This window comes from Oncorhynchus nerka, linkage group LG17 (genome assembly GCF_034236695.1).
Source record: "Oncorhynchus nerka isolate Pitt River linkage group LG17, Oner_Uvic_2.0, whole genome shotgun sequence".
In the NCBI taxonomy this organism is placed as follows: domain Eukaryota; kingdom Metazoa; phylum Chordata; class Actinopteri; order Salmoniformes; family Salmonidae; genus Oncorhynchus; species Oncorhynchus nerka.
The window spans coordinates 41,209,452-41,234,351 of NC_088412.1; the positions used below are offsets into that span (position 1 = coordinate 41,209,452).

Consider the following 24,900-nt stretch of genomic DNA (forward strand, 5'->3'; position numbering starts at 1 on the left):
GCTTAAAAGAAGACATGCTCTCATTGTTTCTTTTTTACTCCCTGGCACCGAAATCAAAAAGTGCCATAATAAAAAAAAAGGCATTTTAAATTATATTGGTCTATTTTTTTTTTTTTGTGAAGCCAAGTTTTATGTAAAGACATATCAATTATTATACTTTGGTATATATGTTTAGGGTTAGTTGGTGGTGCAATTTTGTCCTTTTTTTGTATTACAAAATGTAACATGACTGACCACACACTACTGTACTGTAGCTGATGACACGTGCAAACGACATGATACCAAATAAAAAGAACCATGAACTACACTACCCGAAAGGCTTTGCATATACTGGTTGGCTACGTGGCTCCGACGTTCCTCTACAACGGACCGGGGTGATTTAAATTTAGACGGAGTAAGAAGAGGGGCAATTTAGATCAGTCTGAAATTGAATGAGTAGCTAGCTAATACTTTTTATAGTTTAAAACATTTATTTTCCGTCATACGTTTGGATTAACGTTTTGCAATGTCTGGGAAAATCAAGAGCCGAATCGCGGCAAATGCCGACTTGTTATCTGGTAGTGTGTCTTGCGATGAGCGGATTTTACGAGACTGTCATCAGTTGTACATCGATGCCGACAGTGGTGAGTTAGATTGCTAGCTAATGTCTGATCAAACGAAGAGATCACCAATTTCAACAGGCATTTGCAGTCGGAATGTCATTCAGCCTGTATGTCTAGCTAGCTATATTTGGTATGACTCATTGATTCGGGTGGGTATAATTTGTGGAACGTTCCAACAGGAATCTGTAACCAAAACTTCGTAATGTACAAGGTTGCCAACAAACGCATATAAAGATAGCACGATCAATATACCTAGCTAACGAATAGGCTTCAACTCACCACGTAACTTATTCTTAATGTTTGTCCATATGCATGAAGACATAATAAACGCGGTGAGTGAAAAACGTAATGAAATAGCCCACTCCCTACCCGGTATCTTATTCGCCCTCTATACACCTTTGTATGCGTTTGTTGGAAACCTTGTTATTTACGACGTTTTAGGAACCTATTCCTGTTGGAATGTTCCACAAATTATACCCACCCGATTGATTCTGAGTAACGCGTCACTAGCTAGTAGCTTGCTAGTAACATTACGTTAAAAGGGCGTAGTTTGTGTCCATTCACTCTATAGTGATAATTTTATTTCCTTATGTTATAAAATGCATTTTACTTAGAACATTATAGTTCCAACGTCTGATTTGTCTATCTTCACACAGCATAGTTCTGAGCAGGGCTGGCTCCAGACATAAGCAGTGACTTTGGGTAGGGCTTTCCAAATTTGTTAACCTAACATGCTGACCAGACCGGGCAAGTCGCGTGCGCGAGCGTCACAAAATACATTTAGAAATCTATGTTATTCAATTATTGCGCCAACGAGCGTCTGCCATGCCAAGGGCTAAAATTGAACTATTTTCTATTCTATTTCTGACGCAGATCGCACTGAAAGTCCTGCCTCTCCCATCTTGTTATTGGTTTATAGAAGCAGGTACCCACGTGCCATCTCCTCATTGGTTATACCCACGTGGGTGATTGAAAGACGAACTGTTTTGCCGGTCGTCGTGGTAATACTATGAAAGTTTATATGCATCACCATATAAATTCAAATATGAAAAAGCCTGGAAGGAGGAGCGATGACTAGAAACGATTCGGTGGGCCGTTTTATGTGTGGATTTATTGTCGGAGTAGAAGACCTTGTGCATTTCAGGTAAACTAACAACTCAATGTTTATATCCCAGGACAAATTAGCTAGCAACAGCAAGGTAGCTTAATCGGACAAATTAGCTAGCAAGTGCAAGCTAACTAGCTAAATTGCCATACATGTTTAATGCTTTTCGACCTGTACCCAAATTAATGTCATTGGTTCAGAGATTGTTTTTATATTTTAACCTGCGTGTGGTGATTGGTGTAGGGGGACAAAATAAATGTATGCATGATAGCGCACGTGCGCAGCTGGTTTGGGTTCCGGTTTAAGGAGTTTTGACAGTGTTGCCAACTCCGCAGTAAGGAAAGTAGCTATTGGCTGTCCTAAAAGTCGCTAAATCACGCCATCGCCTGATTTGCATAATTTGCCATGTGCATGTAATTGTGATGGACGCTATAGGAGAGAGGAATAACGTCGTGGAAGAGACAAGGTGAGTAAAAAAACACCCTAAATATGTTTAGAACTACAAATGAACTTTCTTCTGTCGATTCTTGTTTTTGTTTTTTAATGTCACAATTCCAACCCTCCTGCTTTATCCAGGCTTGGGACCGGCAAAAGTGACCCAAAAGAGATACTCTGGCAGAGTTACTTCGTTTTTTAAATTAAATTTTTATTTTTTTGTTTATTTTTCTTAATTTGGTTTGGTTTTTAACCTTATGGTCCACTTAGGAGCCTACAACAAGTCACAGTAAAACATGAACATTTTTAACCATAACATTTTTTTGTATACAATCTACATTAACAATCTAAATGGACCAAAAAGAGACAATAGAACAAACTGTCAATGGCAATGTGAGAAAATTATGGTAATTAGTCTGGCCCTAATCCATTATATATATTTTTTCAGAACCCCCTCCACACACACAGGCTGTGCTGGCTCACAGAAAGAGTGGGTCATCGTCATTTTGGTCAAGGCTCTCTGGCAGGTTCAGCAACGGACTTAAATGAGTAAGCAGCTGATGTGCCAAAAAGCTGCAAAATATTATCAGGCAGCTGGTGCTCATAGCAAGCCTTACCAGACAGCTTCAGTCCATATCGAATGTACAGGATGGAGTTAAGGGTCTGTAAGGACATCAGATTTCTAATTTAGCTTTTTACCACACTCATCTGGCTGAATACTCTCTCGACTTCAGCATTCGAGTGTGGCAAGGACAACCCAGACACAGCAGCCATGGCAAGTTCTTGAAACGGGTTGATATCAGCTGCATCTCTGAACTTCCAAATCACACTCCAGAAGCCCAGTGTGATTTTTGTCTCGTTCCATTTACTTAGATGGATGGCACTCCATTGCTGGACAATCTTGTCTATCACTGCAGGGGAGTAGCCAAAGAGCTTGGCTATTTCTCCAGGGCTCTTATTGTGCTTTAGAGTTTCTTCCACATTGAAAACTGACATGTACTGCAATGCTTCGATGTTGTCCGGCAGTCTCACCCTCAACTCACTAGTGAGGGAGACGGTGAAGGCTACACCCCACTTTCGACATTGTTTTCATCCTCAGGCGCAAGGTGGAGCTCAGCTGCCTTTGACTCAAAAAGGTAACCAAGGTACGGTTTGGGACTGATGTATCCATCTGTTGGCCCTTTGAGTACATCAACATTTGCCAGTGGATTCAGCACCCTGCTGCTCACAGACTTGATCAGGCTAACCAAGTTGTCAAGTAGCTTAAGAGGATCTACTTGCTCTCCCTCAAAAGCCTTGATGGCCAACTGTACCTCACCCAGCACTGAGTTCAAAAAAGTCAGATACAATATGTTTTGAGGATCACTGTACATGGAGTATAAAACCTCAGCCATGTAGCAGTGTTCACTGGACTTGGTGACTGTGAAATACAGCCTAAGCTCCTCCCACTGGTCCGAAATGCGTGAAACCGTGGGTTCAATGTGTGGCACACACCTTGGTTATCTGTAAAGGTTTCTCCCTACAGTTGGTCTCATATATGGCCTTGTAGGCCTCCCTGCGCTTTGGAGACACTGAAAACCAGTTATAAGTCTCTCATTCCTAGTACTCCACACTACGGGGGATGGTGTCATTGGAAGCATGACTTACAGCAAGCTGCAGAGAGTGGCACCCACAACCCCCAGGTACTTAAACACTTATGTAACGGATGTGAAACGGCTAGCTTAGTTAGCGGTGCGCGCTAAATAGCGTTTCAATCGGTGACGTCACTTGCTCTGAGACCTTGAAGTAGTAGTTCCCCTTGCTCTGCAAGGGCCGCGGCTTTTGTGGAGCGATGGGTAACGATGCTTCGAGGGTGACTGTTGACGTGTGCAGAGCGTCCCTGGTTCGCGCCCAGGTCGGGGTGAGGGGACGGACATAAAGTCTATACTGTTACACTTACATCTGTGGACTCATCGAGGAGGAGGCTGAAACGCTGGTCACCCACATCTGCGACCAACTTTTTCAGAAAGAATGGTGCTAGAACACCATTAATCATTTCTGTGCGCTATGTCCTGTGCATTTTGAAGTGGGTAGCAGCAGTGGAGTCTGAGAATGCAGCTCTACATGCTTCTCCAATGTGATCACATGCCAGCATGGAACAGTGTTCAGCGATAGCTAATGCCATGGTGGCCTCAGCCTTTTTTTGCAGTCAATATTTTTAACCATAAATGGCAGCTTGTTTTGGGTGGAACTGTTGTAGCTTTGCCTTTTGAGTGTTTTTAAGTTGTTGTTTTTTACATCACTAAGTTTGGTGTAGAAAACAGACTTAAAATACAGGCAGTATGCCCGTGTATCATCTCCAATAAATGACTTCAACCAGCCTTTGAATTCAGGGTTTGATTCCCACTCCTTTCTGTATTTTTGAGTGTACAGTTTAGACTGAGACATGAGAGCTAGCCAGCTAGATGTTTAGCTTATGTCACAGATGGGCACACACACACAGTGGACAAGGTGAGTAAGTGACTGAGGCTGTGTGAGTCAAATGCAGTGATTTGTTTTTGTGCAGTGATTTATTTTAAACAAAGAACATTTTACATTTACATCCCGCCCTGAATATAAGCCAGATACTCGCGTGATTCATTTGCAGTCTGGACGTGGAGGGGTGAACATCTCCTGCTCTGACTGCATCTGTGAGGGACCGCTGTGTGAGGACTGGGCCGCCTGTGAGTGCTTTGGGACGGTTGGGGCCCACGTTGAGATGAGTAAGAACGATACGTGCTTTCACGTCAGAGTGTCAAAGTCTCCAATAACACCAGAAAAAGTTGCTAGTTGATGTTTTTGAAAATGTGTCGCTAGAGTGGTCTGAGTACTCGCTAAATATAGCGACCTAGTCGCTAAGTTGCAACACTGGTTTGGGGAATCCTGGCTTAGCCCTGGCCCCAAATGTTTTTGTATGTATTATTTTTCTTCAATCTGGGCTCAAGCCATAAGGTTCTCTGGCACATGATGTTAAAAGGATTTCAATAGGAAAAAGTACATACATTTAATGGATAAATAATCACATAAAATATATTAATTCATGTTCATCACACATTTGTTAAAGCGATAGTTCCCTAAAATGACAACCAGAGGGGGGGGGGAAACTCTAGGTCACCTTTACGCCACACAGATACTCGTACAAAGCTCGCCCTCCATTTGGCAAATCTGACCATAATTCTATCCTCCTAATTCCTGTTTAAACGCAAAAAAACGAAAGCAGGAAGCACCGGTGACTTGGTCAATAAAAAAGTGGTCAGATGACACAGATGCTAAACTACAGGACTGTTTTGATAGCACAGCCTGGAATATGTTCCGGGATTCTTCCGAAGGCATTGAGCAGTACACCACATCAGTCACTGGCTTCATCAATAACCGCATCGATGATGTCGTCCCCACAGTGACTGTACGTACATACTAGAGGTCGACCGATTAATCGGCATGGCCAATTTCAAGTTTTCATAATCGATAATCTGCCTTTTTCGACTCCGATTATGGCCGATTACATTGTAATCCACGAGGAGACTGTGTGGCAGGCTGACCACCTGTTACGCGAGTGCAGCATCAAAAGGACCTTGTGGCTGCAAGGAGCCATGGTAAGTTGCTAGATAACATTAAACTTTGATTATTTTTTAATAAGAAGTCTTCACATAATCACTAGTTAACTACACATGGTTGATATTACTAGGTTAACTAGCTTGTCCTGCGTTGCATATAATCAATGCGTTGCCTGTTAATTTATTATCGAATCACATCCTACTTCAACTTTGCCAAACGGGTGGTGATTTTAACAAAAGCGCATTTGAGAAAAAAGCATGATCGTTGCACAAATGCACCTATCCATAAACCTCAATGCCTTTCTTAAAATCAATACACACAAGTGTTTTTTTAAACCTGCATATTTAGTTAAATTCTTGTTAGCAGCCAATATTAACTAGGGAATTTGTCACTTCTCTTGTGTTCAGTGCAAGCAGAGTCCGGGTATATGCAGCAGTTTGGGCCACCTGGCTCGTTGCGAAGTGTGTGAAGACAATTTATTCCTAACAAAGACCGTCATTAATTTGCCAGAATTGTATATAATTATGACATAACATTGAGGTTGTGCAATGTAACAGCAATATTTAGACTTAGTTTCCACCCGTTCGTTAAAATATTGAACATTTCCGTATTTCACTGAAAGAATAAACGTTTTGTTTTTCAACATGATAGTTTCTGGATTTGACCATATTAAGAACCTAAGGCTTGTATTTCTGTGCGTTTATTATAATTAAGTCTATGATTTGATAGAGCAGTCTGAGCGGTGGTAGGCAGCAGCATGCTCGTAAGCATTCATTCAAACAGCAATTTACTGCATTTGCCAGCAACTCTTAGCAATGCTTGATGCACAGCACTGTTTATGACTTCAAGCCCATCAAATCCCGAGATTAGGCTGGCAATAATACAGGGCCTATAAGAACATCCAATAGTCAAAGGTATATGATATACAAATGGTATAGAGAGAAATAGTCCTATAATAACTACAACCTAATACTTAACTGGGATTATTGAAGACTCATGTTAAAAGGAACCACCAGCTTTCATATATTCTCATGTTCTGAGCTTAATTTAAATGTTATCTTTTTTTACATATTGCACTTTTACTTTCTTCTCCAACAGTTTTTTTTTGCATTTATTTAAACCAAATTGAACATGTTTATTTATTTGAGACTAAATTGATTTTATTTATGTATTATATTCAGTTAAAATAGAAGGGTTCATTCAGTATTGTAGTAACTGTCATTATTACATTTACATTACATTTATATAATTATTACAAATATATAATTTAAAAAATAGTCAGATTTCAGTATCTGCTTGTTTTGGTCCTTGCCGGTGATTTTATTTAGAATTCAAGGCACACTTAAACAGAATGGCTACCACAGCATTCTGCAACGATACGCCATCCCATCTGGTTTGGGCTTAGTGGGAATATTATCTGTTTTTCAACAGGACAATGACCCAACACACCTCCAGGTTGTGTAAGGGCTATTTGACCAAGAAGGTGAGTGATAGTGTGTCATTAAATGACCTGTCCCCCACAATAATCCGACCTCAACCCAATTGAGATGGTTTGGGATGGGTTGGACTGCAGAGTGAAGGAAAAGCAGCCAACAAGTGCTCCGCATATGTGGGAACTCCTTCAAGACTGTTGGAAAAGCATTCCTCATGAAGCTGGTTGAGAAAATGGCAAGAGTGTTCAAAGCTTTCATCAAAGCAATGGGTGGCTACTTCGAAGAATCTCAAATATATTTTTATTTAACTCTTTAAAAATATATATTTCATGTTTTAATTTTTTTGGGTTACTACATGATTCCATGTATTATTTCATAGTTTTGATGCCTTATTCTACAATGTAGAAATAGTCCAAATAAAGAAAAACCCTTGAATGAGTTGGTGTCCAAACTTTTGACTAGTACTGGACATAAGAGATGATCAAAGATCACTATATGAAGACATATTTAAAACACAACTTGCAAACTCTCCTCGCTTTGAGAGCAAATGGATTCTCTTTGAAAATTAACAAAATGAGCAGAATTTTTAAATAATCAAGAACAATTCTAAAAGTTCAATCGCAACTGAAAAATCGCAACTGAAAAATACATCTGACAAATTCTAGTCTGTGTGAGAATTATAGTGCAAGTTGTTTCATAAGCAATGTGTTAGGTTCTGTAAACTGAGATGCTAACATTAGCATATCAATGGTGAAAGTTCTAAGGCCATTTTGTGACAAACAAAGCAATGACTTTTCATAGTGTGCACACTTCTATATATTGGCCATATGCACCACCCATAGGAAAATAAACTATTTGTGTTTTTTTAAATGAGGCATTAGTTTATCTAGCAATCTGTGTACATTAAAGAAAGCACATTCACAAAAGTAGCCTATATAACAATCACATATGGATTATAGAAATTGAGTTGCAAAAGGAAGAAATTAACACCGTCAAATAATCAACATCCTAAGTTTTAGAAGCTCAATCTACCCATGTTGCAATAAGAATCGAGATGGTCTGCCTCTACCTAAATCTCATGATTTCTGCATCTTATGACGAGTTAGGATTTCCTCAGTCTAGGTTCCAACAACGTCACTCCAACAAATCACTTTGGAGATTATTTGTGCCCTGTTATAACACATCTCTCTGTGCGTCATGTAGAAATGACCTTGTCAAATCATGCTCTTTTTCGCTTGATTGAAGTTCTTTCTGATTGCAACTGCTCTATTTTGCGCTATGAGGTCCTCTGGGACTTCAGTCATATCAAGCTTGTTCAACACTAGTTTGCTGTGTCACAATTCACTTTTTTCCAAGTATAAACACAAGCTATAGAATTAATGTATTTGATTTTTTTTTTCTTATGCATTCCAACATTGCCAGTAATGAAGAATTTCATCCCTAGTCAATTAAATGTCAGACCATTTTTGCCTTTCTTGATCATATCATTAATTTGAGATTGCTCTAACTCAAACATATCTATTGCTTGCATATTCTCCATCATGCATGTGTTCGTAATATATATCGGGGAATCTAATGAAATAAACTCCAAATGATCCGGAAGATATATTACGTCGGGATCACCATTAACTGTAGTGGGCAGTAATATTTGATTATAAACTCGGCAACAACAGAAAACATCCCTTTCTCAGGACCGTATCTTTCAAAGATAATTTGTAAAAATCCAAATAACTTCACAGATCTTCATTGTTTAAGGGTTTAAACACTGTTAACCATGATTGTTCAATGAACCATGAATGAACATGCAGCTGTGGAATCGTCGTTAAGATGCTAACAGCTTACAGACGGAAGGCAATTAAGGTCACAGTTATGAAAACGCAGGACACTAAAGAGGCCTTTCTACTGACTCTGAAAAACACCAAAAGAAAGATGCCCATGGTCCCTGCTCATCTGCGTGAACGTGCCATAGGCATGCTGCAAGGAGTCATGAGGACTACAGATGTGGCCAGGGCAATAAATTGCAATGTCCATACTTTTTTGTGAGACTCCCAAGACAGGGAGACGGGGAGGACAGCTGATCATCATCACAGTGGCAGACCCACGTGTAAATAATAATAAAAAACCCTGCACAGGATCGGTACATTTGAACATCACAGCTGCGGGACAGGTACAGGATGGCAACAACTGCCCGAGTTACACCAGGAACGCACAATCAGTGCTCAGACTGTCCGCAATAGGCTGAGAGGCTGGACTAAGGGCTTGTAGGCCTGTTGTAAGGCAGGTCCTCACCAGACATCACCGGCAACAACGTCACCTATGGGCCCACCGTCGTTGGACCAGACAGGACTGGCAAAAAGTGCTCTTCACTGACAAGTTGTGGTTTTGTCTCACCAGGGGTGATGGTCGGATTCGTGTTTATTGTCAAAGGAATGAGCGTTACACCGAGGCCTGTACTCTGGAGTGGGATAAATTTGGAGGTGGCGGGTCTGTCATGGTCTGGGGCGGTGTGTCACAGCATCATCGGACTGAGCTTGTTATCATTGCAGGCAATCTCAACACTGTGCATTACAGGGAAGACATCCTCCTCCCTCATGTGGTACCCTTCCTGCAGGCTAATCCTGACATGACCCTCCAGCATGACAATGCCACCAGCCATACTGCTCGTTCTGTGCGCGATTTCGTGCACGACAGGAATGTCAGTGTTCTGCCATGGCCAGCGAAGAGCCCGGATCTCAATCCCATTGAGCACATCTGGGACCTGTTGGATCGGAGGGCTCGGCCCATTCCCCACCCAGAAATGTCCAGGAACTTGCAGGTGTCTTGGTGTAAGAGTGGGGTAACATCTCACAGCAAGAACTGGAACATCTGGTGCAGTCCATGAGGAGGAGATGCACTGCAGTACTTAATGCAGCTGGTGGCCACACCCAGATACTGACTGATACTTTTGATTTTGACCCCCCTGTTCAGGGACACATTCCATTTCTGTTGTAAAGTGGCTGCTCCACTGGATGTCATAAGGTGAATGCACCAATTTGTAAGTCACTCTGGATAAGAGCGTCTGCTAAATGACTTAAATGTAAATGTTAGTCACATGTCTGTGGAACTTGTTCAGTTTATGTCTCAGTTGTTGAATCTTGTTATGTCCATACAAATATTTACACGTTAAGTTTGCTGAAAATAAACGCAGATGACAGTGAGAGGACGTCTTTTTTTTTTTGCCTAGTGTATATATAAATCACATGCGATTCATAAGACTAAGACTCCATAGTATAAATAGGAATATGCAAGGAGACTTGAGTTACACTAATAGGCATTGAAGAAAAGTCTGGGAATAGAATTCTAAATACACGTGTATTTAAATACTTTATGAAATGTCTGGATTCCCATGTAAGGCCTAAAGCTTATTAAGTTACAAGGCATTAACAAGAATTACAAGGCATTATTCTAAGCATGGTCAGAGAGAGCGAAATCATAGCCTAAAAGGCCATGTCCCAAAAATCCATGGGTTGGAGAGAAATAAAGTGTCTCATCACAGCAGGTCAGGAACAAATAAGAGAAGGAACAATTTAATCTTAGACCCTTTTATAAGCATCTGAGTTTTTTTGGTCAAAAACGTAGGTTTTGAATTTAATTGTACTACTGTAAAGTTAAACTCCAATTTGACACTACATGACCAAAAGTATGTGGACACCTGCTCGTCGAACATCTCATTCCAAAATCATGGGCATTAATATGGAGTTGGTCCCCCACAAACCGACATGTTGGAAAGTTGGCATCCTATGACGGTGCCATGTTGAAAGTCACTGAGCTCTTCAAGTAAGGCCATTCTACTGCTAAGGGGTGTCCACATACCTTTGTATATATAGTGTGTCAGAGCTACATGATAAGGGGGGGCTATTTATCTACACAATTTAACAAATTATTTTACCCATTGGTCAAAATATGCATTTTTGGGGGGGGGAGGGGGACCCTACTTAGTTGCTTATACATTTATGGTATGTAGCTACACATTGATTCCTGAAGAATATGACGTATAAATGCCTGAGCTTAGTTCAACAGTCGAACCTCATCAGAACCCTTGCATACATAGCGTAGTCTATGGATTTGAAGTTGTTCTATTTCTCCAGCCACATCCCTCAGCTTTTTACTGAAACTGGTGGGGAGGACACTTTGTTAATATTTAAATTAGGATTGCCTCTTTAACGTGACTACCAGTAGGAGTTGTTAGCAATAGCTAGAGGTAGTTAGCGGCTAATGCTAGTAAACTAACAAATTTGATCAATCAGCGTTATACGAAACTCATCAAATCGATGTGCAAGTTTACGGCTAGTATTTATCCCATAGCTAGCTAGCCGATGTTCGCTTATCTAACGTTAGCTAATTGTCCTGATCACATCCCACATCCCCTGCTCTCTCTATTCTAGGGCTGGTAGCAGTGGCCCAGTCAGTTGGCGTGACTCTGCTGGCACCCAGGAAAAAGATCACGGTCATGTTGATGGGCAACCACTCTGCCGGCAAGAGCTCCTTCATCAACTGGTAATGTTCAATCAAATCAAGGTTATCATTGACAACGCCAGAAGGGGTAGAGAGAAGGATGCACTTTGAAAAGTATTCCATCAGGGACAGGGACTTTTCCGTTCACTGATACTTACTGTCCCCTATGCTTCCTTTTGCTTCAAAGTCATTGTAATTATGGTCCATTTGTCATTGTGTGTGTGTGTGGACATGAATGCCAGAGAGAGTGCTTGTTAATGTCTGCTATAACTTTGTCTCAGGTATGTGGAAGAGCACATCCAGCGCACAGGAGTGGCCATTGAGACGCAAGGCTTCAGCTTTGTTACTAGTGGCCGCAAGAGAGAGTCTCTCACAGTGAGTACTGTTGGTATAGTTCTGAGTGAATTTCCCCTTCAGTTTGCTCCTCACGTCATGCACTTTGGTTGAGGTACTTTGAGGGGCTTAACCTTTTCGCTGAGTAAGTGCTCACACGGTGGATATTTGTTTTTCTCGCAGAATGTAAACTTTGTTTTGTTTCTTGCTGTATTTCAGGGAAATGCCACGCTGCACCTTTATCCACACTTCAAACCGCTACACGAGATCAAGGGTGAGACTTCAGAGTTGATTCAACCTCATTAGTCTGCGTCATAGTAAGACTCAGGAAACAACTCCCTCCCCTGTATTATATGATGCAATAGAAATACAATGGTAATGGTAGCATGACTGACGACCCATTCTAAACATTAGTCAGCACTTTGTGTGAAATGCATGAAAATACCATTCAAGTAAAGGACTCTCGCTCTCTGCCTGTAGGTGTGTCTGAGTACCTGGGCACTGAGATCTGCACATCGCGGCAGAAACGTTTCAGCCTAGTGACGTTTGTGGACTCTCCTGGCCTGGTGGACGGGGACATGAAGTACCCCTTCGATGTGGACCAGGCCATCATGTGGCTGGGTAGGTCACCACAATATGGTGGTGTAGGGTGTGTAATTTTGTGAATATACAGTAACAGTCAAATGTTTGGACACACCTACTCATTCAAGAGTTTCTTTATTTTTACTATTGTCTACATTGTAGAATCATAGTGAAGATTAAATAACCCATCTGGAATCATGTAGTAACCAAAAAAGTGTTACACAAATCAAAATATATTTTATATTGAAGATTCTTCAAAGTTGACAGCTTTGCACACTCTTGGAATGCATTTCAGTTAACAGGTGTACCTTGTTAAAAAGTGAATTTGTGTAATTTCGTTCCTTTTTAATGTGTTTGAGCCTATTTGTTGTGTTGTGACATGGTAGGGGTAGTATACAGAAGATATCCCTATTTGGTAAAAGACCAAGTCCATATTACGGCAAGAACGGCTCAAATAAGCAAAGAGAAATGACAGTCCATCATTACTTTAAGACATGAAGGTCAGTCAATCAGAAAAATGTCAAGTACTTTTGAAAGTTTCTTCAATTGCAGTCGCAATAACCATCAAGCGCTATGATGAAACTAGCTCTCATGAGGACCGCCACAGGAAAGGAAGACCCAGAGTTACTTCTGCTGCAGAGGATAAGTTCATTAGAGTTACCAGCCTCAAATAGCAGCCCAATGCTTCAGAGTTCAAGTAACAGACACCTCTCAACTGTTCAGAGGACACTGTGTGAATCATGCCTTCATGGTTGAATTGCTGCAAAGAAACCACACCAATAATAAGAAGAGACTTGGGCCAAGAAACACAAGCAAAGACAGTGGGAAATCTGTCCCTTAGTCTTATGAGTCTAAATTTGAGATTTTTTGTTCCAACCGCCGCGTCTTTGTGAGACACCGACTAGGTGAACGGATGATCTCTGCATGTGTGGTTCCCACCGTGAAGCATGGAGGTGGGGGTACTTTGCTGGTGACACTCTGTGATTTATTTAGAATTCAAGGCACACTTAACCAGCATGGTTACCACAGCATTCTGCAGCGATACACCATCCCATCTGGTTTGTGCTTAGTGGGACTAGCATTTGTTTTTCAACAGGACACTGACCCAACACGCCTCCAGGCTGTGTAAGGGCTATTTGACCAAGAAGGAGAGTGATGGAGTGCTGCATCAGATGACCTGGCCTCCACAATCACCTGACCTCAACCCAATTGAGATTGTTTGGGATGAGTTGGACCGCAGAGTGAAGGAAAAGCAGCCAAAAAGTGCTTAGCGTATGTGGGAATTACTTTTAAGACGGTTGGAAAAGCGTAGTACAAAATAAAGAAAAACCCTCGGATGAGTAGGTGTTCATACTTTTGACTGGTACTGTACTTTTGACTTTACCGCATGCTTTCATATTAATCTCTGTCTGTGTTTCATCATGACACACACACACCATCTGTGTGTAAAGATTTGCTTTTGTTTATCTATCTGGCTAGTTGAGAAGAACATAACAGGCTCGTCTCTGTCCCCTCCCAGGCGAGCTGTGTGACCTCATCCTGGTGTTCTTTGACCCCATGGGCCAGGCGCTGTGCAAGCGCACCCTCAACATCGTGGAGAAGCTCAACGAGAAGCACGGTGACCGCCTGCGCTTGTACCTCAGCAAGGCCGACGAGGCCGGGGGAGAGTCGGACAGACAGGTACACACACACTGTAGTGGGAAATTTAAGATGAATAAAGTTCATATTCACTTAAGTTATTAACGCAATGTATTATACTTTTTATTTTCTGTAATACACATGATTCTGTTCGTGGAAGGTTTTTAATCACTAGACGTGAAGGAGAACTGTCCATAACCTATCTGCTGATAGTGTTGGTGCCAGTCTAAAGGTGCCAGTTCCGAGGACACACTGGTTATTATTGTACTCTGTGAGAGTGTGTGATTCACTGCCTTGTCTTTTATGTGTTTAGAGAACATATGTGCTTGGGATATTAGGGCCAGCTCAGGGAAGGCTCGGAATACATTTTCTCTGCTTCTGTGCTGGAGGTTTCTCCCTCGAGCAAATTGTACTAAAATATAGATATCTTTTTTTTTTTTTACTTTATCAACGGCCGCTTTTGTGTTTATTTCACCTGGAAATTCTCTATTACACACACCTTATACATATTTACATTATGAGCAAGGTTGACAAGGGGCTGGGAGGAAGTTGGCCAGTTTGTTATAATCTAACAGCTCCCAGATTGAAGTTTCAAACATTAGCTAATCAGAAAATCAATCCCTGTCGTGATTGGGTCTTTCAGAGGGTGATGATGCAGATAGTCCAGGAGCTGTGCAAGCGGCCGGGACTCAACAAGTGTGGCTTTGACATGCCTACCATCTATGTTCCCAACCCCAACAAGGTAGCCACCGCACCGCACCCACCTTTTTGTACACGGCACCTGAAAGTCACTGGATGTGCCAACCTGGGCAATCTTGGACTATCCTAGCTAAATAAATCAAATGTATGTATACTATGTACATATGTTTTGAACTTCACTTCCACCTGCTTGTCCCAACCCCAGCCCAGTCGCTGTGTGAACCAGATTGAGGAGGCATGTCGCACCATCGAGAAGACCATCAACCAGACAGTCCAGAACACACTCAACTCACTAGAGAAGGACTGTGAGCTTATCACTGAGGCCATTGCAGATACACTCAGCCAAGACAGGTAACAAACGCATGCATGCAGTGTGTTTTACACCTACACTTATTCTCAACTTGCTGATAAAAAGACTATGACTGAGGATACTGTAGATGACACACACACATCACTGATCTTCTCTTCTTTCCAACACAACAATACCCCCCCCCACCCTCTCTCTTTCTCTCTCTCTCTCTCTCCCTCAGGCAGACCAGTGTAGATAACCGGCGGGCGCGCTGTAAGGGCTGTTTGTTGGCTCTTCTGGGCTTCAGTGTCCCCTTCATGCTGATGGCAGCCCTGGTGCTGGGCAGCTTCTCCAAAGAGCTGCTAGAGATGGCCCTGGGGGATGACGGCATCGAGGCCCTCTCTCTCTACCTGGTCAGTTTATTTGTAAGAGGGAGACGGTGTTAAGGGGTGGTGGTTATTAGTCTGACCGTGGTTGTGTGTGTGTGAGACGTGGAACTTTTGTGTTTGTGTGACTCTCTGCCTCCCCCCTACCCACAGGCTCCTGTAGTGAGAGTGTTTGTCTCCATGTCCGTGGAGTACCAGCTCTACAGTTGTGGCGGACTCATCTTCCTCTCCTTCCTACTCCTCATCCTTGCCCGCTTCTCCTTCAGGTAAGAGCTGAGCACACACAAACTGCGGCATCTTGTTCAAGTACCACCAGTTATCAATTAATTATGCCTAAAGCATCGCTCTCGATCTCTGCAGGACTCAGCCCACTCTCTCTGGCCGACAGAAGAGGCAGCTACAGGAAAAGATGGATTATGTGCAGGAGGTGGTGAAGACAAAGAAGGTAGTGTGTGTGTGACCATGCAGTGGTATGTGTGTGAGCATTCAGTCCAGTGTGTGCTTGACCACTAACTGTGTGTATCTCTCCCTTCCTGTAGAAGAAGCTCTATGAGGAATACCTTCGCCAGAGTGTGGGTGATCAAGATATGGACTGAAAGAAAATGGAGGAAACCACTGACGTACCACTTAACATTCCTACTGTAGAGGACCAAATGTAATGTAGGGTTTAAACTGTTCAGGCTTTATCTTCCTGGCCATGCCTTATGGTGCATTCATGGCAATTCTGAAACTCAAGAGTTAAAATGAACATAAGTTATTTGTGTAGAGCAGGGCTGTTCAATGTCAGTCATGGAGGGCCAAAGCACTTCTGGTTTTCATCCTTCTAATCAGAGACTGATTCAGACCTGGGACACCAGGTGAGTGCAATTAACTACCAGGTAGAAACAAAAAAGGGTTTCGGCCCTCCAGGACTGTAATTGAACGGCCCTGGCGTACAGCTTCCTATTGGTTGATTCTGATTCATTCCAAGTGGGAAAACTCTGGCCTCCTCTTTCTACAACGAATGTCCAGGTAGAGAATGTCTGAATTTCAGAGTTGTCTTGAACGCACCATTTACGTGTCCCTCCGGAGTACGCAGGGCGACATGGGAAATGTAATCCTTGTCCAAGTGTTGTCAGTCCAATATCTGTTCATTCATGTAGTTGTAAACCATAGATCGCCTCAATTTCTAATATGAGCATTCAGAACCTAACTCTGGCACGCACTGTAATATTCATTTCCCAATATTTTTCACTACCATGTTACCTGAGAGGTAGATTTTAAAAACAACAAACATCATGGGACCTGTATTTTTGTATGAGATTACAAACTACATTATGAATTGAACAAAGCATTTATATAAGTTTTTACAATGTTTGGTATCCACAGTTGTGCCTGTTTGCTACTCCAGGCTTCAACATCTGACTCAGACAAACACCTATGCTGCAATAAACCAATAATAACACGAGGATCATGGTACCTGTACAAGGTGAACTCTCAGCATTAAATTACTTATGCGATACTATTTACTTGCTGTTCCTTTTGTTCACGTAACTGTTCAAAGCAGCAATTGTGCTGTTCCACACGTTTTCTGACCATGAATGTCAATTGTTTCTAACTGTAAGACTAATGAATAAGCACAGCAGCTGTCTGAACAAGCAGTTCACAACCATGACACTGAGGATCTGTAATGTTTCACTTTCTTTTCCTACATTGGTAGTATGTTTCATTCAAAATGAACTTGTTTAAAAATAGTTTAGACATTAAATCAACCGGCCTACACCCCAAAGAGCAAGCTAAGCAAAAGCATAATGGCCAGGAAGATCTCTAGAATGAAGAAACTTGGAGAGGAACCAGGGGTGGGTGGGCTAGTCCTCTTCTGGGTGTCCCGGGTAGTCCAGGCATACTGTATTTCAGAAGCTGCTCTGAATAGTTGAGGGAACGGAATATCCTGACCATGAGGGTGTTTTGGGGACTCTTTAGCAGGGGGCAGGTCCTCCTGGAGTGTGGAAGTGGATGGAACCTAACACTCCGCATCTGTGATAAGAGAACAGAAATGAACATGCATGGATGCGTCTAACTTCTGCCTAAAACTGGTCATGTTAATATGACGTAGCCTACATTTTGTCAGGTGAAACCAGGGATGGACTGGTACACGAGTCGTGGGAATTTCAAGTGTAAAGGGTGAGGGGGAATGCTGCATGGTGGGATGAAGGCGTGCCGCTGGACTCCCTTCATGTATCCTATAAGTTTGTCAATAGTAGGCCTAATAAGACAGTAAATCTAATTCTAATCACAGGTATGCTCAGTTCTGTCAATGTCAGAGACCATTCCCTCAGTTGAGTCATACACTACATGGCCACAAGTATGTGGATCCCTTCTCATCGAACATCTCATTCCAAAATCATGGGCATTAATATGGAGTTGTTCCCTCCTTTGCTGCTATAACAGCATTGACCCTTCTGGGAAGGCTTTCCCCTAGATGTTGGAATATTGCTGCAGGGACATGCTTTCATTCAGCCACAAAAGCATTAGTGAGGTCGGGCACTGAGGTTGGGCGTTCAGGCCTGGCTCGCAGTCGGCGTTCCAATACACCCCAAAGGTGTTCGATGGGGTTGAGGTCAGGGCTATGTGCAGGACAGTCAAAGTTCTTCCACACCGATCTCGACAAACCATTTCTGTATGGACCTCGCTTTGTGCACAGGGCCATTGTCATGCTGAAACAGGAAAGGGCCTTCCCCACACTGTTGCCACAAAGTTGGAAGCACAGAATGTCTAGAATGTCATTGTATGCTGTAGCATTAAGAATTCCCTTCACTAGAACTAAGGGGGCTAGCCCAAACCATGAAAAACAGCCCCAGACCATTATTCCTCCTAAACCAAACTTTACAGTTGGCACTATGCATTCGGGCAGTTGTTCGGTAGTGAATGTTGCAACCGAGGACAGACGATTTTTACGTGCTTCGCGCTTGTGAGGCCTACCTCTCAGTGGCTGAGCCGTTGTTGCTCCTAGACGTTTCCACTTCACAATAACAGCACTTACAGTTGACCGGGAAATGTAAATGAAACTAGCAGGGCAGAAATTTGATGAACTGACTTGTTGGAAATGTGCCATCCTATGATGGTGCCACGTTGAAAGTCACTGAGCTCATCAGTAAGGGCATTCTACTAAATGTTTGTCTATGGAGATTGCATGTGTGCTCAATTGTATACACCTGTCAGCAGCGGGTGTGGTTGAAATAGCCCGAATCAACTCATTTGAAGTGGTGTCCACATACATTTGGCCATGTAGTGAATCTCTATCAAACCACAGAAGGCTGTCCTACCTTACATGGTCAACAGGCAGCTCAGCAATGCACTTTTCTCTGCAACCCTGTCAATAACCCCATCACTCTCCCTCGCTATCTCTATCGGCAGCAGCCAGCGTAGGCCTACGGAACGTCTTATCTTTTTGCCGTTTCTCTCAATTTCTCCATGCCACCTTTTCTTTTTCTCTTTTATTATGACCCCACAAGACTACTCAGAATAGTTACTTGGAAAACAGCGGAAGATGGAACAAATCATAATTTGATAGAGGAATCTAGATCAGGGCTCTCCAACCAAGTTCCTGGAGAGCTACTCTCCTGCAGGTTTTCAATACAACCCCAGTTGTAATTAAGCTGATTCAGTTTATCAACCAGCTAATTATTGGAATCAGGTGCACTAGATTAGGGTTGGAGCGAAAACCTACAGGATGGTAGCGCTCCAGGAACAGGGTTGGAGAGCCCTGGGCAAGATGGATAAAACCCATTTTGGCATGGACATTGCCATTGAGGCCTTCCACCATGTGAAAGTAGTCAACTGGGCGGGAGTCAGGACTTTCTATGGGTTAAGAAACGATCACGTGATTCCATCTGGGTCATAAGGAAGGATTGACAATTAATTATTCGAGAGAAAGAAACAAAAAGCACAGTTGAGGAGCATGCTCATGCAGGTCCGATCAGACCGGCCTACCAGAATATTCCCGCATTTCCTGATGGGAAAAATATCTTAATGGATCAATATTTTGCACCACCATTTTTGGGAAAACTGGCTGAACGTGATCCTAAATTGTCCAACAAATTTTTTAAAATTGTGAAACTTTTGTTTTATTAAAGACAGTACACATATTTTTCAGGCGGCTTGCCATTAAAGCTAGTTAAGGAGAAAAGTTATGCCTTTGCAGCCTAAATGGAGGATGCTTTATGTACGAGACGGTCCACGGGGGACAAATGTATTATCCTAGACAATAATGCATATCTACCAGCAACTATTGGCTGTCTAGGCCAGGGTTTCTCAAACTCGGTCCTGGGTCACCCCAGGTGCACTTTTGGTCTTTGCCCTAGCACTACACACCCCCCCCCCCAGGATCGGGTTTGGGAAACCCTGGCCTAGGTTACTTTTCCATTTGCATTCCAGAAAAAACACTGTGCACCGGTTTAAAACTACAATCAAATTGTGTCTGCCGAGTGACTGAGCAGACTGATTGTTTGACATGGCATTTTCTGATAAACTTTCAAACGTTTAATTGTGACGTAACGGCTAGACATGCATGATGTAGGCAACTGTTCTTACAGTGCTCAGTAGTTAGAATGTTGGAGATGAGTTCTTCTGTGGGTTTTGAACAAGTAGGCTATTGTTAGAACAGTGGGTATGTGAAATCATTTTTTTATGTTATTGATACAAGTATCAAACTTGCTACACTAATACTAGATACCTTAATAAGGAACATTTTAAAGATTGGAAGCAGTCTAGGAAGGCTGTCAGTCAACCAGGGTGAGATTTTTTAATAAAATGGCTGCCAACCAAATTTCCCATTAGAAGACAATAGGGTAAAATCATTCCAAACAATACAAAAATTACTTTGTAATGTTATTTACCCACAAGATAAATCCCATAGACAATCATTCTGATCATAAAGTACTATTAAAACCTAATAAGGGGCATAAGAGGTAATGTTGACCATAGTCCAGCAGCTATGTGAAGATTTTTTGGACTTTGTGATAGAGCTACCAAATTTCCCACACCTAGGGAATGTCTAAATAAAGTATTTTTGGCTATAGTGCAATTGCAGATTTTGGTCATTACTCCCCGGGGATCATTTCCAATATGGCCGCTGAAAAATAAGCTAAGAAACCCAAGAGAGGTAACTCATTGGATAGGTGTCACTATGGGTACTCTGCTCCATTATGAGAGCACGCAGAAAACAGACAGTGCCAAATTTCTAATATTTATTAACAACTTATGGTTGGACATGGTGAAGTTGGATTTGTGTGTGGCTCTGCAACAAAGGAGAGACACACGCTGGTTGCATAATATAAAAAGGTAATGGTGCTAAGGATGAATCTATTAAACCAATATGTTAAATAAGTAAATTACATTTACATTTACATTTAAATCATTTAGCAGACGCTCTTATCCAGAGCGACTTACAAATTGGTGCTTTCACCTTATGACATCCAGTGGAACAGCCACTTTACAATAGTGCATCTAGGTCTTTTAAGGGGGGAGGGGAGAAGGATTACTTTATCCTATCCTAGGTATTCCTTAAAGAGGTGGGGTTTCAGGTGTCTCCGGAAGGTGGTGATTGACTCCGCTGTCCTGGCGTCGTGAGGGAGTTTGTTCCACCATTGGGGGGCCAGAGCAGCGAACAGTTTTGACTGGGCTGAGCGGGAACTGTACTTCCTCAGTGGTAGGGAGGCGAGCAGGCCAGAGGTGGATGAACGCAGTGCCCTTGTTTGGGTGTAGGGCCTGATCAGAGCCTGGAGGTAGTGAGGTGCCGTTCCCCTCACAGCTCCGTAGGCAAGCACCATGGTCTTGTAGCGGATGCGAGCTTCAACTGGAAGCCAGTGGAGAGAGCGGAGGAGCGGGGTGATGTGAGAGAACTTGGGAAGGTTGAACACCAGACGGGCTGCGGCGTTCTGGATGAGTTGTAGGGGTTTAATGGCACAGGCAGGGAGCCCAGCCAACAGCGAGTTGCAGTAATCCAGACGGGAGATGACAAGTGCCTGGATTAGGACCTGCGCCGCTTCCTGTGTGAGGCAGGGTCGTACTCTGCGGATGTTGTAGAGCATGAACCTACAGGAACGGGCCACCGCCTTGATGTTATTTGAGAACGACAGGGTGTTGTCCAGGATCACGCCAAGGTTCTTAGCGCTCTGGGACGAGGACACAATGGAGTTGTCAACCGTGATGGCGAGATCATGGAATGGGCAGTCCTTCCCGGGAGGAAGAGCAGCTCCGTCTTGCCGAGGTTCAGCTTGAGGTGATGATCCGTCATCCACACTGATATGTCTGCCAGACATGCAGAGATGCGATTCGCCACCTGGTCGTCAGAAGGGGAAAGGAGAAGATTAATTGTGTGTCGTCTGCATAGCAATGATAGGAGAGACCATGTGAGGTTATGACAGAGCCAAGTGACTTGGTGTATAGCGAGAATAGGAGAGGGCCTAGAACAGAGCCCTGGGGGACACCAGTGGTGAGAGCACGTGGTGAGGAGACGGATTCTCGCCACGCCACCTGGTAGGAGCGACCTGTCAGGTAGGACGCAATCCAAGCGTGGGCCGCGCCGGAGATGCCCAACTCGGAGAGGGTGGAGAGGAGGATCTGATGGTTCACAGTATCGAAGGCAGCCGATAGGTCTAGAAGGATGAGAGCAGAGGAGAGAGAGTTAGCTTTAGCAGTGCGGAGCGCCTCCGTGATACAGAGAAGAGCAGTCTCAGTTGAATGACTAGTCTTGAAACCTGACTGATTTGGATCAAGAAGGTCATTCTGAGAGAGATAGCGGGAGAGCTGGCCAAGGACGGCACGTTCAAGAGTTTTGGAGAGAAAAGAAAGAAGGGATACTGGTCTGTAGTTGTTGACATCGGAGGGATCGAGTGTAGGTTTTTTCAGAAGGGGTGCAACTCTCGCTCTCTTGAAGACGGGAGGGACGTAGCCAGCGGTCAGGGATGAGTTGATGAGCGAGGTGAGGTAAGGGAGAAGGTCACCGGAGATGGTCTGGAGAAGAGAGGAGGGGATAGGGTCAAGCGGGCAGGTTGTTGGGCGGCCGGCCGTCACAAGACGCGAGATGTCATCTGGAGAGAGAGGGGAGAAAGAGGTCAGAGCACAGGGTAGGGCAGTGTGAGCAGAACCAGCGGTGTCGTTTGACTTAGCAAACGAGGATCGGATGTCGTCGACCTTCTTTTCAAAATGGTTGACGAAGTCATCTGCAGAGAGGGAGGAGGGGGGGGGGGAGGAGGATTCAAGAGGGAGGAGAAGGTGGCAAAGAGCTTCCTAGGGTTAGAGGCAGATGCTTGGAATTTAGAGTGGTAGAAAGTGGCTTTAGCAGCAGAGACAGAGGAGGAAAATGTAGAGAGGAGGGAGTGAAAGGATGCCAGGTCCGCAGGGAGGCGAGTTTTCCTCCATTTCCGCTCGGCTGCCCGGAGCCCTGTTAAATTACATGCCATCTTAATGTTATGACCTAACTAAAATATATATGGAAATAGAACCCAAATGTACTCTTAACTTGGACGCAAACAACTGGAAAGAAACTGAGGAATGGCTTGACAGGATTTAATTACAAACTAAAGGTGTGAATGAGCCTATCAGGGCAGTCCTGATAGTTAGTGAAATCTTTGTGGCATTAAGAATCAACAGGTGGCATCAAATTGGTTGATCAAGTTCATCTCAGTGGTATGCTGCTCCACTGAGGGCTTTTGTACAACCGTTAACCAGATGTATGGGGCTGTACTGTACACGATTCACATGGACATATCTCCATAAATAGTTGGTATATACTGTACATATGTAACGGATGTGAAACGGCTAGCTTAGTTAGCGGTGGTGCGCGCTAAATAGCGTTTCAATCGGTGACGTCACTTGCTCTGAGACCTTGAAGTAGTGATTCCCCTTGCTCTGCAAGGGCCGCGGCTTTTGTGGAGCGATGGGTAACGATGCTTCGTGGGTGACTGTTGTTGATGTGTGCAGAGGGTCCCTGGTTCGCGCCAGGTATGTGCGAGGGGACGGTTTAAATTTATACTGTTACACATAGACATATCTGATATTGGCAGAAAGCTTAAATTCTTGTTAATCTAACTGCACTGTCCAATTTACAGTAGCCATTACAGTGAAATAATACCGTTGTTTGAGGAGAGTGCACACTTTTGAACATGAAAAGTTATTAATTAACACATTAAGGCACATTTGGGCAGTCTTGATACAACATTTTGAACAGAACTGCTCTTGCATTTTGAACAGAAATCATCTTGCATTTCAATGATGATGGTACAAAAAAAATACAAAAGAACGGTTGTTTTTTTCTTTGTATTATCTTTTACTAGATCTATTGTGTTATCTTCTCTGGGATATGTGGGACGCCAACAGCCAGTGAAATTACAGGGCGCCAAATTCAAAAGAACAGAAATCTCATAGTTCGAATTCCTCAAACATACAATTATTATACCCCATTTTAAAGATAAACTTCTCGTTAATCCAGCCACAGTGTCTGATTTCAAAAAGGCTTTAAGGCAAAAGCACACCTTATGTTAGGTCAGCACCTAGCCACAGAAAAACATACAGCCATTTTCCAAAGAAGGAGAGGTGTCACAAAAGACAGAAATAGCGTTAAAATGAATCACTAACCTTTGATGATCTTCACCGGATGGCACTCCCAGGACTCCATGTTAGACAATAAATGTGTGTTTTGTTGGATAAAGTTAATCTTTATGTCCAAAAACTTCATTTGAAATTGGTGTGTTATGTTAAAAAAATGCATTGTCTCAAACAAACATCCGGTGAAAGTGCAGAGAGCCTCATCAAATTACAGAAATACTCATAATAAACATTGATAAAAGATACAAGTGTTATACATAGGATTATAGATAAGCTTCTCCTTAATACAACTGCTGCGTCAGATTTCAAAAAGGCTTTACAGCGAAAGCACACCTTGCGATTATGTTAGGTCAGCACCTAGCCACAGAAAAACATACAGCCATTTTCCAAAGAAGGAGAGGTGTCACAAAAGTCAGAAATAGCGTTATAAATATTCACTTACCTTTGATGATCTTCATCGGAATGCACTCCCAGGAATCCCAGGAAGTCCATCATTTATGTCCAAATACCTCCTTTTTGTTTGCGTTTTTAGCCCAGTTTAGCCCATTGCACAATGCTCGATCACTTAGTTCAGACGAAAAGTCAAAAAAGTTATATTGCAGTTCGTAGAAACATGTCAAGCGATGTATAGAATCAAGCTTTAGCATGTTTTTATTATAAATCTTCAATAATGTTTCAACCGGACAATTCCTTTGTCTTTAGAAATGAAAAGGAACGCAGCGCACGCTCACGGCCGCGCACC

At 42.9% G+C, this 24,900-nt stretch overlaps 1 protein-coding gene across 2 annotated transcripts; it reads left to right on the plus strand.

Moving 5' to 3' along the window:
* The first annotated feature begins 343 nt into the window (after nt 1-343).
* On the plus strand, nt 344-17,073 carry LOC115145250 (sarcalumenin-like). Of its 2 annotated transcripts, none has more exons than XM_029686675.2 (12): nt 344-623; nt 11,573-11,684; nt 11,924-12,017; nt 12,195-12,249; nt 12,456-12,596; nt 14,077-14,237; nt 14,839-14,937; nt 15,100-15,245; nt 15,425-15,596; nt 15,723-15,835; nt 15,930-16,014; nt 16,109-17,073. In XM_029686675.2, the coding sequence occupies exons 1-12, from the start codon at nt 506-508 to the stop codon at nt 16,163-16,165; spliced, it is 1,353 nt and encodes a 450-aa protein (XP_029542535.1). In that variant the 5' UTR covers nt 344-505; the 3' UTR covers nt 16,166-17,073. The 2 variants fall into 2 exon arrangements, with proteins under 2 accessions (XP_029542535.1, XP_064859240.1); XM_065003168.1 differs by lacking the exon at nt 344-623 and adding an exon at nt 1,615-1,746.
* Nucleotides 17,074-24,900: the final 7,827 nt, after the last annotated feature.